The 15,219-nt window shown below is 59.1% G+C and overlaps 1 protein-coding gene across 5 annotated transcripts in view; it reads right to left on the bottom strand.

The window, feature by feature from the left end:
• The window catches only part of leng8 (leukocyte receptor cluster (LRC) member 8), a 64,526-nt gene that overhangs the window by 8,391 nt on the left and 40,916 nt on the right, over positions 1 to 15,219 (bottom strand). For 4 of the 5 annotated variants that reach the window (XR_005942329.1, XM_041182370.1, XM_041182369.1 and 1 more), the window contains 6 exons: positions 10,966 to 11,106; positions 9,785 to 10,082; positions 7,902 to 8,003; positions 4,278 to 4,346; positions 3,539 to 3,668; positions 3,225 to 3,432 (listed from right to left, as the gene is read on the bottom strand). Coding sequence is in view for 4 of the 5 variants with exons in the window: in XM_041182370.1 (XP_041038304.1) it covers positions 3,225 to 3,432; positions 3,539 to 3,668; positions 4,278 to 4,346; positions 7,902 to 8,003; positions 9,785 to 10,082; positions 10,966 to 11,106 (948 nt within the window). In the remaining variant the exon portion in view is untranslated. The remainder of the gene's footprint in view (positions 1 to 3,224; positions 3,433 to 3,538; positions 3,669 to 4,277; positions 4,347 to 7,901; positions 8,004 to 9,784; positions 10,083 to 10,965; positions 11,107 to 15,219) is intronic. The other variant, XM_041182371.1, reaches the window with a different exon arrangement.

Raw genomic sequence — 15,219 nt, 5'->3', positions numbered from 1 at the left:
CCCTCGGACTCTCCTCTCCCTCGGACTCTCCTCTCTCTCCCTCGGACTCTCCTCTCCCTCGGACTCTCCTCTCTCTCTCCCTCGGAGTCTCCTCTCTCTCTCCCTCGGAGTCTCCTCTCTCCCTCGGACTCTCCTCTCTCTCTCTCCCTCGGACTCTCCTCTCTCTCTCTCCCTCGGACTCTCCTCTCTCTCTCTCCCTCGGACTCTCCTCTCTCTCTCTCTCTCCCTCGGACTCTCCTCTCTCTCTCTCTCTCCCTCGGACTCTCCTCTCTCTCTCTCTCTCCCTCGGACTCTCCTCTCTCTCTCTCTCTCCCTCGGACTCTCCTCTCTCTCTCTCTCTCCCTCGGACTCTCCTCTCTCTCTCTCTCTCCCTCGGACTCTCCTCTCTCTCTCTCCCTCGGACTCTCCTCTCTCTCTCTCCCTCGGACTCTCCTCTCTCTCTCTCCCTCGGACTCTCCTCTCTCTCTCTCCCTCGGACTCTCCTCTCTCTCTCTCCTCGGACTCTCCTCTCTCTCTCTCCCTCGGACTCTCCTCTCTCTCTCTCCCTCGGACTCTCCTCTCTCTCTCTCCCTCGGACTCTCCTCTCTCTCTCTCCCTCGGACTCTCCTCTCTCTCTCTCCCTCGGACTCTCCTCTCTCTCTCTCCCTCGGACTCTCCTCTCTCTCTCGCCCTCGGACTCTCCTCTCTCTCTCGCCCTCGGACTCTCCTCTCTCTCTCTCCCTCGGACTCTCCTCTCTCTCTCTCCCTCGGACTCTCCTCTCTCTCTCTCCCTCGGACTCTCCTCTCTCTCTCTCCCTCGGACTCTCCTCGCTCTCTCTCCCTCGGACTCTCCTCGCTCTCTCTCCCTCGGACTCTCCTCGCTCTCTCTTGGACTCTCCTCTCTCTCTCCCTCGGACTCTCCTCTCTCTCTCCCTCGGACTCTCCTCTCTCCCTCGGACTCGCCTCTCTCCCTCGGACTCGCCTCTCTCTCTCTCCCTCGGACTCTCCTCTCCTCTCACCCTCGGACTCTCCTCTCTCCCTCGGACTCTCCTCTCTCCCTCGGACTCTCCTCTCTCCCTCGGACTCTCCTCTCTCCCTCGGACTCTCCTCTCCCTCTCTCCCTCTCCCTCGGACTCTCCTCTCTCTCTCGCTCTATCCCTCGGACTCTTCGCTCTCTCCCTCGCTCTCTCCTCTTCCTCGGACTCTCCTCTCTCTCTCCCTCGGACTCTCCTCTCTCTCTCCCTCGGGCTCTCCTCTCTCTCTCCCTCGGGCTCTCCTCTCTCCCTCCCTCGGGCTCTCTTCTCTCTCTCCCTCGGGCTCTCCTCTCTCTCTCCCTCGGGCTCTCCTCTCTCTCTCCCTCGGGCTCTCCTCTCTCTCTCCCTCGGGCTCTCCTCTCCCTCTCCCTCGGACTCTCCTCTCCCTCGGACTCTACTCTCTCTCCCTCGGACTCTTTTCTCTCTCCCTCGGACTCTCCTCTCTCTCTCCCTCGGACTCTCCTCTCTCTCTCCCTCAGACTCTGCTCTCTCTCTCCCTCAGACTCTGCTCTCTCTCTCCCTCGGACTCTCCTCTCTCTCTCCCTCGGACTCTCCTCTCTCTCCCTCGGACTCTCCTCTCTCTCTCTCCCTCGGACTCTCCTCTCTCTCTCCCTCGGACTCTCCTCTCTCTCTCCCTCGGACTCTCCTCTTCTCTCACCCTCGGACTCTCCTCTCTTCTCACCCTCGGACTCTCCTCTCTCCCTCGGACTCTCCTCTCTCCTTCGGACTCTCCTCTCTCCCTCGGACTCTCCTCTCTCCCTCGGACTCTCCTCTCTCCCTCGGACTCTCCTCTCTCCCTCGGACTCTCCTCTCTCCCTCGGACTCTCCTCTCTCCCTCGGACTCTAATTTCTAGCTCGGACTCTACTCTCTCCCTCGGACTCTCCTCTCCCTCTCTCCCTCTCCCTCGGACTCTCCTCTCTCTCTCGCTCTCTCCTCTTCCTTGGACTCTCCTCTCCCTCGGACTCTCCTCTCTCTCTCCCTCGGACTCTCCTCTCTCTCTCCCTCGGACTCTCCTCTCTCCCTCTCCTCTCTCTCTCTCCCTCGGACTCTCCTCTCTCTCTCTCTCTCCCTTGGACTCTCCTCTCTCTCTCTTCCTCGGACTCTCCTCTCTCTCTCTCCCTCGGACTCTCCTCTCTCTCTCTCCCTCGGACTCTCCTCTCTCTCTCTCCCTCGGACTCTCCTCTCTCTCTCCCCCTCGGACTCTCCTCTCTCTCTCTCCCTCGGACTCTCCTCTCTCCCTCTCCTCTCTCTCTCTCCCTCGGACTCTCCTCTCTCTCTCCCTCGCACTCTCCTCTTCTCTCTCTCTCCCTCGGACTCTCCCCTCCCTCTCTCCCTCGGACTCTCCTCTCCCTCTCCCTCGGACTCTCCTCCCTCTCTCTCTCGGACTCTCCTCTCTCTCTCCCTCGGACTCTCCTCTCTCTCTCCCTCGGACTCTCCTCTCTCTCCCTCGGACTCTCCTCTCTCTCTCCCTCGGACTCTCCTCTCTCTCTCCCTCGGACTCTCCTCTCTCTCTCTCTCCCTCGGACTCTCCTCTCTCCCTTGGACTCTCCTCTCTCCCTCGGACTCTACTTTCTAGCTCGGACTCTACTCTCTCCCTCGGACTCTCCTCTCCCTCTCTCCCTCTCCCTCGGACTCTCCTCTCTCTCTCGCTCTCTCCTCTTCCTTGGACTCTCCTCTTCCTCGGACTCTCCTCTCTCTCTCCCTCGGACTCTCCTCTCTCTCTCCCTCGGACTCTCCTCTCTCTCTCCCTCGGACTCTCCTCTCTCTCTCCCTCGGACTCTCCTCTCTCTCTCCCTCGGACTCTCCTCTCTCTCTCCCTCGGACTCTCCTCTCTCTCTCCCTCGGACTCTCCTCTCTCTCTCCCTCGGACTCTCCTCTCTCTCTCTCTCCCTCGGACTCTCCTCTCTCTCTCTTCCTCGGACTCTCCTCTCTCTCTCTCCCTCGGACTCTCCTCTCTCTCTCCCTCGGACTCTCCTCTTTCTCTCCCTCAGTCTCTCCTCTTTCTCCCTCAGTCTCTCCTCTCTCTCTCCCTCGGACTCTCCTCTCTCTCCCTCGGACTCTCCTCTCACTGTCTCCCCAAGACCCTCCTCTCCCCCTCCCTGGCCTCTTCACCCACCCCTACCCCTCGTCCTCCCCCAGGCCCTCGTCGCTCCCTCCGGCAACCCCTCCTCACCATCCCCCCCCCACCCCCCCGCCTCAGAGAGACGTACGTTTTTAACATGGCTTTCAGAGCCTGCTTCCTCTCGCGCTCCACAAACTTGTCCATGAGGTGGGCTGACATGCGGGGGGCTGCCTTGTAGAGCCGGAAGAAGCGGTGGTAGTTGCAGAGGGCCCAAGCTGCCCGCAGTGCAAGGGCGTGTGCCACGCACGGCTCCGACTTCAGCTCCCGGCTGAGGAAGGCCAGCTCCGTGGTGATGTCTGCACAGGGAGAGAGAGAGAGAGAGTAGGGGGTGTCGGTGAGACGTCCGGGGACATGGCCAGGCGGAGTTCGAGCTGGGGAATCAGCGTGAGGCTGCAATCTTACCTCCCGAGTTCTGCGTGAAGATATAGTAGAGGATCCGGTAGGCCGCGAATTCTCCCACGTTCCCCGGCAGGCTCTCTCCGTACAGCGACTTCAGCTGTGTCTGACACTGGTTAAACTCTTCATGGTCACCCTGGGTCAGAGGGAAAGCGGAGGGAGGTGAAGAGATTAGTCACAGGGTTCGGGCAGCCGGCGTAGGGGAGACAGAGCCGCTCTCTGACCCCCCCACAGTCACCTCTAACCCACACAGGCTGCTCTCTGACCCCCCCCCCAGTCACCTCTAACCCACACAGGCTGCTCTCTGACCCCCCCACAGTCACCTCTAACCCACACAGGCTGCTCTCTGACCCCCCCACAGTCACCTCTAACCCACACAGGCTGCTCTCTGACCCCCCCACAGTCACCTCTAACCCACACAGGCTGCTCTCTGACCCCCCCAGTCACCTCTAACCCACACAGGCTGCTCTCTGACCCCCCACCCCAAGGCACCTCTAACCCACACAGGCTGCTCTCTGACCCCCCCCCCAAGTCACCTCTAACCCACACAGGTTGCTCTCTGACTCCCCCACAGTCACCTCTAACCCACACAGGCTGCTCTCTGACCCCCCCCACCCCAGTCAGCTCTAACCCACACAGGCTGCCCTCTGACCCCACCCCAGTCACCTCTAACCCACACAGGCTGTTCTCTGAACCCACTCCGTGCCTCATTTCTGGGGTGGGATGGGGGGGGAAGAGTTCTTACCTTCTCCAGCGCTATCCGTGCATGAGTCTCGTAGACTTCGACTGTGAACTCTGTCCGCACCCCTTGAACCTAGGGGGAAAAGAGAGGAGAAAGGTCACGGGATGAAGGTGCTGCTAAAGTTCTGGCGAAGTCGCTCCTGCTTCACGGGACGTGCTGGGGGGAGGCGGGGTGGGGGGTGGGGGGGGGGAGAGGTGTGAGGAGGATAATGATCAGGTCCTGCTGTAACTTAGGACCTGGGAGGTGGGAAGCAGGGTTGCAGGCGGGCTGGGGTTTCTGGAGGATAGGATGTGGGGCGAGCGGCCAAGAGCGCGTCGGCGTCAACCGGACTAGTCACAGGGTTCGGGCAGCCGGCGTAGGGGAGAGACAGAGCTGCTCTCTGACCCTCCCCCGCTGTGAGGGGGGCACGGACGGAGGTTCCGGGCACCAGCGGCATGAGCTGAGGCAGGGGTGGTGCGGCTTTTACAGAGACGGAAGGAGTCGGGGGTGGGGGTCTTGCCGACAGTGGAGGGAGATGCGCTCAGCTCGGCGGGGGGGGGGGGGTTCCAGCCACACGCCGAGCGCTAGGATGGTCATCGAAGCAATCGAACTGGCGTCAAATGCTGGGGGTGGGGGGGGCAGGCAAAGGTCAGGCCAGGCGCTCGGGTCGGGGATAGGTCAAGCCACGCCACCTTCTAACTGCCCGGAGCTAAGCAGCCTGGTCGGAGCCAATGCAAACCGCTAAAAGCGCTCGGTGCGTGGGAACCCCTCTAGGCTGAGGGCCGTGGTGGGTGAGGCGCTAACATCAGGTGCCAGAGGCCAATCGGCGTTCAGCGGGGGGGGGGCGCCGGTGACCGGTCTTGCTGGTGAAGTGGGTCTGTGGAGGAGGGTGTGGGTGGAAAGGCAGAGAAAGAGGGAAGCCTGTTCACCGCAGGGCTGGGGGGGTGGTGGCCTGCGAGCCGATTAAGTCCGCCCCGCCGTCGACGGGCTTGCCACAGCCAAAGGTTCCCGAGCCCGTCAGCTCAACGGAGGTGGTCGCAAAGGCCGGGGGCTCCTTTTCCCGGGGATAAAGGCGGCTGTGCGGGGGCCCGACCAGGCCCGGGTTTGAAGCCGCGGAGGGTGGACGCAGGGAAGGAGCCCTCGCTTTGCGGCCGAGGGTGGAGCTACCGGGAAGGAACAGAAGCATAGAGGAGCGGACAGCCCCTCCAGCCCGCTCGGCCATCCAATATCAACACGGCCGGTCTTTTGCCTCAGCCCCACGTTCCCACCCGCTCTTCATGTCCCTCGATTTCTCGAACAAGAGAGACACACACACACACTCGACGACAGGGCATCCACAACCTTCGGGGGTAGAGAACTGTACAGGGTCGCAACCTGCTGAGTGAAGACATTTCTCCCCACCTCGGTCCTAAACGATCGGACCTGAGGCTGCACCCTCGCTATTCCCGCAGGATTTTAAGATTCCCTGACCAGCGCCATGGGTGTACCTACACCACAGGGACAAAATCCTGGAACCCCCTCCCTAACAGCACTGCGGGTGTACCTACACCACAGGGACAAAATCCTGGAACTCCTTCACTAACAGCACTGTGGGTGTACCTACACCACAGGGACAAAATCCTGGAACTCCCTCCCTAACAGCACTCTGGGTGTACCTACACCACAGGGACAAAATCCTGGAACTCCTTCACTAACAGCACCGTGGGTGTACCTACAACACAGGGACAAAATCCTAGAACTCCCTCTCTAACAGCACTGTGGGTGTACCTACACCACAGGGACAAAATCCTGAAACCCCCTCCCTAACAGCACTGCGGGTGTACCTACACCACAGGGACAAAATCCTGGAACTCCCTAACAGCACTGTGGATGTACCTACACCACAGGGACAAAATCCTGGAACTCCCTCCCTAACAGCACTGTGGGTGTACCTACACCACAGGGACTGCAGCGGTTCAAGAAGGCAGCTCACCACCACCTTCTCAAGGGGCAATTGGGGATGGCCCGGTTAGCGAAGGCTACATCTCATGAACGAGAGAACTCCCTTTATGGCGATCATGTTCTACCTAAGAATGTATACAGCTGACCTTTGTGACGCTCCACAGGTCACAGCCCCTGGCAACTTGAAAAAGTCCAGTCCTTGCCCACTCTCGTCTTCCTGCCCACGAACCAATCCTTTAGCCACGCTCATATATCACTCCCAACTCCGTGAACCCTTCCCTTGCCTATTAACCTTATTTGAAGCCTTTTGTCAATCCAAGAGCGCCATCACCCGCCTTTACTGACACCCCCCCTTGTCACATCCTCCAAAAGAGAGGTGTGAAAGTAAGCTGTAAGGAGGGCATAAGGAGCCTGCAAAGGGGTATAGACTGGTCAAGTGAGTGGGCAAAACGTGTGGCAGATGGCGTATGACGTGGGGAAAGTTGCGCACTTTGGCAGGAAGACTAGAGAAGCAGGTCCTTGTTTAAATGGAGAGAGGTTGCAGTAACCCTGCGGTACAGAGGGATCTGGGTGTCCTGGTACGGGAATCACACAACGTTAGCCTGTCTGCAGGCGGAGCACGTGATGAGGAAGGAAGTAGTTTGTTGTTATTTAATGCGAGGGGAATGGAATATCCAAGTAGGGAAGCTGGCTAACAATGGTACAGGGTATTGGAGGGACCACATCTGGGGTGCTATATGCAGTGGTGGTCCCCTTGCTTAAAGAGAGGACACAACGGCACTGGAAGCAGTTCGGAGAAGGTTCCCTCGACTGATTCCTGGGATGAAGGGGGTTGCCTTGTGAGGGAAGGTTGGACAGGTTGGGCCTGTACACGTTGGGAGTTTAGAGGAAGGAGAGGCAATGTTATGGAAATAGAGAAGATCCTGAGGGGACTTGACAGGGTAGATGCTGGGAGGGTGTTTCCCCTTGTTTGGGGGGGGGGGGGAGGGGGGGACTGGAACGAGGGGCCAACAGCGTTTTAAACACAAGGGGCCCCATTTGGGGATGGAGACGAGAATGTTTTCCCTCAGAGGGATGGGATTCTGTGGAATTCTCTTTCCCAAAAAGCAGCGGAGGGTGCCTCGTTGAATCTATTTAAGGCCGAGCTGGACAGGTTTTTGATTGACGAGGGGACTCTAAGGTTAGTTGGGGGGAGGGGGGGAGCAGGAATGTGGGGTTGAGGTTACAATCAGGTCAGCCACGATCTCTCTGAATGGCGTAGCAGCAGGCTGGAGGGGCCGAATGGCCTACTCCTGCTGCTGCTGTTTTGTATGGAAATGGCCCCATTTCTGTGCCGCAAATCCTTGTTGATGTGATCCAACATGGGGCAGGGGGTGTCACTGAGTGGGCGCGATTGATAACCCCCACGTGTTAACCCCGGGGGGTCCCGCCCGGGTTCGCTGGGTAACTCACCGTCAGGGGGAGGGGGTGTGACTGAGTGGGCACGATCGATAACCCCCACGTGTTAACCCCGGGTTCGCTGGGTAACTCACCGTCAGGGGGAGGGGGTGTGACTGAGTGGGCACGATCGATAACCCCCACGTGTTAACCCCGGGTTCGCTGGGTAACTCACCGTCAGGGGGAGGGGGTGTGACTGAGTGGGCACGATCGATAACCCCCACGTGTTAACCCCGGGGGGTTACTGCCCGGGTTCGCTGGGTAACTCACCGTCAGGTCCTGCCGAATCGACTTCAGCTGCTCGCAGGCAAAGACGTAATCTTGGTGGGAGGCCCAGTGAGTCTTCACCATGGCCAGAGACTTCCTGAGAACCTAGGGGCAAGGGAAAGCAGACCAGGTGAGCCGACAGTGAAAAGGAAAGCCCCATCGCCGGCCGGCGCAGTGCCTCGAGAACCCAAACCCCACAACCCCACCCCACCGCCACCCCCACAGCGGAACAGGCAGGCAGACGGCCGAGATAACCGGCAGGACTGGAATCCGGGGGGGGTGGTGGAAACGGAGCGAGTCAGGACGGGGGTGGGGGGGGGAAGCTTGGGGAACGGCGAGGAGGAGACGGCGGCGAGCGGGGTTGTTCGGAGGTGGGGAGCGCTGGCTGGGATCGTCTCTCTCCCGGGGGCCGAAGCTGTCTTTTTACGGAGCGGGAGGTGCGCGGGGCACGAGCTGGGCGTCGGGAGGCGAGTCCCAGATGTTAACCCAACAAGCTTGGGACCGCCAACAGAGAAACCGAAACCGCCCGGCCTAACGCGGGTGCTGGAGAAGGGGGGGGGGGTGGTGGGGGGGGGTGGGGTGTCTGTCCGTTTTAAACCGCGGCCAGGAGAAGGAAACTCAACCGTTTTGCTGACTTGCTGGAAATCACGTGGAGGAGAGGCGGTGGCGGTGGGAGAGGGGAGGTCGCGAACCCTGTGTTATTATTTTTCATCGGGAGGCAGGCTTGTTGGAGAATAGGCTGAGGAAAGAAGGCTCCTCTCTCCCTACCTCGCCTAAAAACGGTGTTTGGGGAAGGGGGGGGGGGGGGGGGGTGGGAAATCGCCCTGTGCGGCCAAAGAGCCCTCACCCGAGGGCAGCCAAGCCCGCTATCCGGGCCTGCCAAAGCCAAGGTCAATTGGGGGAGGTTTCCAGGCCTCTCCCTGCGAAAGGGGGAGGGGCAAGAGGACCGCTGAAAGGCCTTCCTCCGTTACAGGGGGAACGAGGAGGTAGAACAGAGGCCCATTTGGCCCCTCGAGGCTGCTCCAGCGTGTTAACAACCACCCGGGGGGGGGCTGACCTGATCTCCACCCGCCCCTTCTCCACGCACCCACCTCCCCCCCCCCCCACCACCACCACCACCACCACCACCACCAGGCCTCCAACAAACCCACCGGGCTTGGCCTAGGGCTGGCTTGGGGGGGGGCCTGAGCCTCCACGGCTCCCGAGACTCACAGCCCTCGGAGTGTCGGGAAACGGAGGGCCCGCTCACCCTGAGGCTGGCTCTCCGCAACCTTCCTCTCCGAAATCCGTGCCGGCTCTGACTTTCAACACATCCCGAAGGATGGGTCCCAGCAAAATGGCCTGTCCTCTCCCGGTTTCTCTCTCCCTCCTAACGCTTGCTAACTCCTAATCCACTGGGACCATTTAGTACCCTAGTTTACAGGCCAGCAAATCTAAGGGATTTGACATCACTTACTTCCATTAATATCTCCAACGATATTTCTTCTTCAACACTAATGTACTCAAATCCCTTACTTTCACTCGTCTTGGTTCCCCACTACCTCCAGGTTGCTTTTTTTTTTTGTCCTTCATTGTGAAGGCGGACACAGAGCGTTTGTTTTCCAGGGGTTCCCAACCCTAATGCAGACAACCCACCCCTCAGCCAGCTTAGTCCAGATTTAAGAGCCACATTTCGGCCTTGACTAACCCGATATAAAATTTCCCCGCGTTATGATCGCTCTTCCCCAGAGGCTCCTTTCGGCGACAGGATGCACTGGCTCAATTTGGACATTGCAGGGGGAGGCGGAGGGAGTGCGAGTCAGAGAAAGGTAGCCGAGGGAGGCGGTTTTGGGGGGGTTGTGCCCCTCCCGCCCGCAACCTCGGGCACACCCCGCGCAGCCACTCACCGTGATGGGCCGGACGGTCGAGGGATCAGGGGCGCAGGTGAGGCGCAGGTAGTGCTTGGTGATCTCCTGGCTGGTGCCCACGATCTTGATGTGGTCCCAGTCGAGGGGCTCGGAGCCACTGTCGAAGCTGTTGATTTGGAGGACCAGGGGCTCGCCCCGCAGCCTCTTGGGCTGCCCGTGCTGGAAGCGAGCCGCCCGCCGCTGCTTCTTGAACTCCTTCTCGGGGTCCTCGAAAGCCAACTGGCTGTGCCGCTTCATCCGGCGGCCCTTCTTGCCAGCTCCTGCCATGTCGAAGTCCCTGTGGCGGAGGCAACAGAGACAACAGGAGGGCACGGTTACAAACCATAGAAAAGTTACAGCTCAGAGGGAGGCCATTCCGCCCATCTTGTCCATGCCAGCCCGGGAACTCCCAGGCGCCCTTTCTAATCCCACTTGCGCTTGGGTATAAGTAGCTTGATGGCTGGTGACAGAGCTCTAAGCGCTTTGCATATTTTGAAACCGTCACCACGACAAAGTAGGAAATGTGGGAGCCAAAGTGCGCACAGCAGGATCCCACGCACGATGCAATAATGACCGGATTGTTATTTTCTTTTTTAAACTGACGGGACAATCATCGAGCTGAGGGCGCCAGGGAGAACTCTCCACCCCACCCCACCCCCCCCCCCCCCGCAACCACCAAACAACTGAGCTGCAGGATCATCTTATGTCCCACCCAAGGGGGAAGACGGGGTCCAAGAATGATGTCCCATTCTGAAAGACGACACCACCGACAGTGCAGCACTCCCTCAGTACTGGCACCGGGGGGGGGGGGGTTTAGGGTTGGCCTGGATTATGGAGCTCGGGGCTCAAACATGACACCCGGACTCGGGGGAAGAAGTGGAGAGAATGCGCTAAGGTTACAGCCGGAAGTCGGGGCGACAATTCCTGCATATGGGGGAGGAAGGGGTCATTCTCCTAACTGTCCTGGCACTCAACACAGGGAGATACAGCGACATTCAGACTGGCAGCGAAGCTCACCCACGAACGCTGGAGACCAGGTACACTGAGCTGGTGATTGCACAGCTCCAAACCCAAGGGTGTTTGGGCCCGATTCCACCCCCCCCCACCCTGCCCCCGCCCAGCAGCCACGGGAAGCCCGGGATCGGGCTGTGCCCGGGCTCCCTCTGGCCGCCGCTCCTTACCGTCTGTTCCTCTGCATTCGTCCTCGCCCCCGACTACGCTCCGCCCGCCCACGGCCCCGGCCTTTCTGCAGGGGCTTCCTGTACCCGGTCCGGGTCTCGCTGCTGGAATAGGAGCTGCTCTCAGACTCCGAGCTCGAGCCACTGCCAGGGGAACAGAGAGAGAGAGAGAGAGAGAGAGAGGGTAAACAGTCGGCACTGGGGTCCGGCGGGCAGCGGTAGGGGGAGGGGGGAAACGTCTGGGGAGGGTGGGTGGCGGAGATTAATGGGGGGAGGGAGGGAGGGGGGGGGGAGGTGCCAGAGCCAGTCCAGCGGGGTTGGGGGAAAAGGAAGACGAGCAGAGGAGGGTCCGGTGAAGTAGAGTGAGGGGCACGGAGGGAAGACAGCGGGGGAGGGGAGGGGGTTGAGGCGTGAAGTCGGGAAACAGGAGGGGGGAAGATGGTGGGTGCTGGGATCTGTCAGGCTCGTAAGACAAAAAGCAGCGGCAGGGAAAGGGAGAGACAAGAGCAAAGAGGCAAGAACAGGAGAGAGAGAGAGAGAGAGAGGAGGGGGTGAGTCAGTGTGTGGAGAGAGGGATGAGTGAGTGAGAGAGAGAGGAGGGGGTGAGTCAGTGTGCAGAGAGAGGGATGAGTGAATGAGTGAGAGAGGAGGGGGTGAGTCAGTGTGTGGAGTGAGGAATGAGTGAATGAGTGAGAGAGAGAGGAGGGGGTGAGTCAGTGTGCAGAGAGAGGGATGAGTGAATGAGTGAGAGAGAGAGGAGGGGGTGAGTCAGTGTGTGGAGACAGGGATGAGTGAGAGAGAGAGAGAGAGAGGAGGGGGTGAGTCAGTGTGTGGAGAGAGGGATGAGTGAATGAGTGAGAGAGAGAGGAGGGGGTGAGTCAGTGTGTGGAGAGAGGGAAGAGTGAGTGAGAGAGAGAGGAGGGGGTGAGTCAGTGTGTGGAGTGAGGGATGAGTGAATGAGTGAGAGAGAGAGGAGGGGGTGAGTCAGTGTGCAGAGAGAGGGATGAGTGAATGAGTGAGAGAGAGAGGAGGGGGTGAGTCAGTGTGCAGAGAGAGGGATGAGTGAATGAGTGAGAGAGAGAGGAGGGGGTGAGTCAGTGTGTGGAGACAGGGATGAGTGAGAGAGAGAGAGAGAGAGGAGTGGGTGAGTCAGTGTGTGGAGAGAGTGATGAGTGAGTGAGTGAGAGAGGAGGGGGTGAGTCAGTGTGTGATGAGAGGGGTGAGTGAGTGAGAGAGGAGGGGGTGAGTCAGTGTGTGGTGAGAGGGATGAGTGAGTGAGAGTGAGAGAGAGATGAGGGGGTGAGTCAGTGTGTGGAGAGAGGGATGAGTGAGTGAGAGAGAGAGATGAGGAGGTGAGTCAGTGTGTGAAGAGAGGGATGAGTGAGTGAGAGAGATGAGGAGGTGAGTCAGTGTGTGAAGAGAGGGATGAGTGAGTGAGTGAGAGAGGAGGGGGTGAGTCAGTGTGTGGTGAGAGGGATGAGTGAGTGAGTGAGAGAGGAGGGGGTGAGTCAGTGTGTGGTGAGAGGGATGAGTGAGTGAGTGAGTGAGAGAGGAGGGGGTGAGTCAGTGTGTGGAGTGAGGGGTGAGTGAGAGAGAAGGGGCTGAGTCAGTGTGTGGTGAGAGGGATGAGTGAGTGAGTGAGTGAGAGAGGAGGGGGTGAGTCAGTGTGTGGAGAGAGGGATGAGTGAGTGAGTGAGAGAGGAGGGGGTGAGTCAGTGTGTGGAGTGAGGGATGAGTGAGTGAGAGAGAAGGGGGTGAGTCAGTGTGTGGTGAGAGGGATGAGTGAGTGAGTGAGTGAGAGAGGAGGGGGTGAGTCAGTGTGTGGAGAGAGGGATGAGTGAGTGAGTGAGAGAGGAGGGGGTGAGTCAGTGTGTGGAGTGAGGGATGAGTGAGTGAGAGAGAAGGGGGTGAGTCAGTGTGCGGAGAGAGTGATGAGTGAGTGAGTGAGAGAGGAGGGGGTGAGTCAGTGTGCGGAGAGAGTGATGAGTGAGTGAGTGAGAGAGGAGGGGGTGAGTCAGTGTGTGGAGAGAGGGGTGAGTGAGTGAGAGTGAGAGAGAGAGGAGGGGGGTGAGTCAGTGTGCGGAGAGAAGGATGAGTGAGTGAGTGAGAGAGAGAGAGAGAGAGGAGGGGGTGAGTCAGTGTGTGGAGAGAGTGATGAGTGAGTGAGTGAGAGAGAGAGAGGAGGGGGTGAGTCAGTGTGTGGAGAGAGTGATGAGTGAGTGAGTGAGAGAGGAAGGGGTGTGTCAGTGTGTGGAGAGAGGGATGAGTGAGTGAGAGAGAGAGAGAGGAAGGGGTGAGTCAGTGTGTGGAGAGAGGGATGAGTGAGAGAGAGAGGAGGGGGTGAGTCAGTGTGTGGAGAGAGGGATGAGAGAGAGAGAGAGAGAGGGGGTGAGTCAGTGTGTGGAGAGAGGGATGAGTGAATGAGTGAGAGAGAGAGGAGGGGGTGAGTCAGTGTGTGGAGAGAGGGATGAGTGAGTGAGAGAGAGAGAGAGATGAGGGGGTGAGTCAGTGTGTGGAGAGAGGGACGAGTGAGTGAGTGAGAGAGAGAGAGGAGGGGGTGAGTCAGTGTGTGGAGAGAGGGATGAGTGAGAGAGAGAGAGAGGAGGGGGTGAGTCAGTGTGTGGAGAGAGGGATGAGTGAGTGAGTGAGTGAGAGAGGAGGGGGTGAGTCAGTGTGTGGAGAGAGGGGTGAGTGAGTGAGAGTGAGAGAGAGAGGAGGGGGGTGAGTCAGTGTACGGAGAGAAGGATGAGTGAGTGAGTGAGAGAGAGAGAGAGAGAGAGGAGGGGGTGAGTCAGTGTGTGGAGAGAGTGATGAGTGAGTGAGTGAGAGAGAGAGAGGAGGGGGTGAGTCAGTGTGTGGAGAGAGTGATGAGTGAGTGAGTGAGAGAGGAGGGGGTGAGTCAGTGTGTGGAGAGAGGGATGAGTGAGAGAGAGAGAGAGAGAGGAGGGGGTGAGTCAGTGTGCGGAGAGAGGGATGAGTGAATGAGTGAGAGAGAGAGGAGGGGGTGAGTCAGTGTGTGGAGAGAGGGATGAGTGAGAGAGAGAGGAGGGGGTGAGTCAGTGTGTGGAGAGAGGGATGAGAGATAGAGAGAGAGAGGGGGTGAGTCAGTGTGTGGACTGAGGGATGAGTGAATGAGTGAGAGAGAGAGGAGGGGGTGAGTCAGTGTGTGGAGAGAGGGATGAGTGAGTGAGAGAGAGAGAGAGATGAGGGGGTGAGTCAGTGTGTGGAGAGAGGGATGAGTGAGTGAGTGAGTGAGAGAGGAGGGGGTGAGTCAGTGTGTGGAGAGAGGGGTGAGTGAGTGAGTGAGTGAGAGAGGAGGGGGTGAGTCAGTGTGTGGAGAGAGGGGTGAGTGAGAGAGAGATGAGGGGGTGAGTCAGTGTGTGGTGAGAGGGGTGAGTGAGAGAGAGAGAGATGAGGAGGTGAGTCAGTGTGTGAAGAGAGGGGTGAGTGAGAGTGAGAGAGAGATGAGGGGGTGAGTCAGTGTGTGGAGAGAGGGATGAGTGAGTGAGAGAGAGAGAGAGGAGTGGGTGAGTCAGTGTGTGGAGACAGGGTGAGAATGAGAGAGAGAGAGATGAGGGGGTGAGTCAGTGTGTGGAGAGAGGGATGAGTGAGTGAGATTGAGAGAGAGGAGGGGGTGAGTCAGTGTGTGGAGAGAGGGATGAGTGAGTGAGAGAGAGAGAGAGATGAGGGGGTGAGTCAGTGTGTGGAGTGAGTGAGAGTGAGAGAGAGAGGAGGGGGTGAATCAGTGTGTGGAGAGAGGGGTGAGTAAGTGAGAGAGTGAGAGAGGAGGGGGTGAGTCAGTGTGTGGAGAGAGGGATGAGTGAGTGAGTAAGAGAGGAGGGGGTGAGTCAGTGTGTGGAGAGAAGGATGAGAGAGAGAGGAGGGGGTGAGTCAGTGTGTGGAGAGAGGGATGAGTGAGTGAGAGAGGAGGGGGTGAGTCGGTGTGTGGAGAGAGGGATGAGTGAGTGAGAGAGGAGGGGGTGAGTCAGTGTGTGGAGAGAGGGATGAGTGAGTGAGTGAGAGAGGAGGGGGTGAGTCAGTGTGTGGAGAGAGGGATGAGTGAATGAGTGAGAGAGAGAGAGGAGGGGGTGAGTCAGTGTGTGGAGAGAGGGATGAGTGAACGAGTGAGAGAGAGAGGAGGGGGTGAGTCAGTGTGCAGAGAGAGGGATGAGTGAATGAGTGAGAGAGAGAGGAGGGGGTGAGTCAGTGTGTGGAGACAGGGATGAGTGAGAGAGAGAGAGAGAGGAGGGGGTGAGT

The sequence above is a fragment of the Carcharodon carcharias genome (genome assembly GCF_017639515.1).
Source record: "Carcharodon carcharias isolate sCarCar2 chromosome 39 unlocalized genomic scaffold, sCarCar2.pri SUPER_39_unloc_5, whole genome shotgun sequence".
Lineage (NCBI taxonomy): Eukaryota > Metazoa > Chordata > Chondrichthyes > Lamniformes > Lamnidae > Carcharodon > Carcharodon carcharias.
Note: the sequence above shows the minus strand (reverse complement) of the source record. Positions and strands in the feature narration are given on the sequence as shown.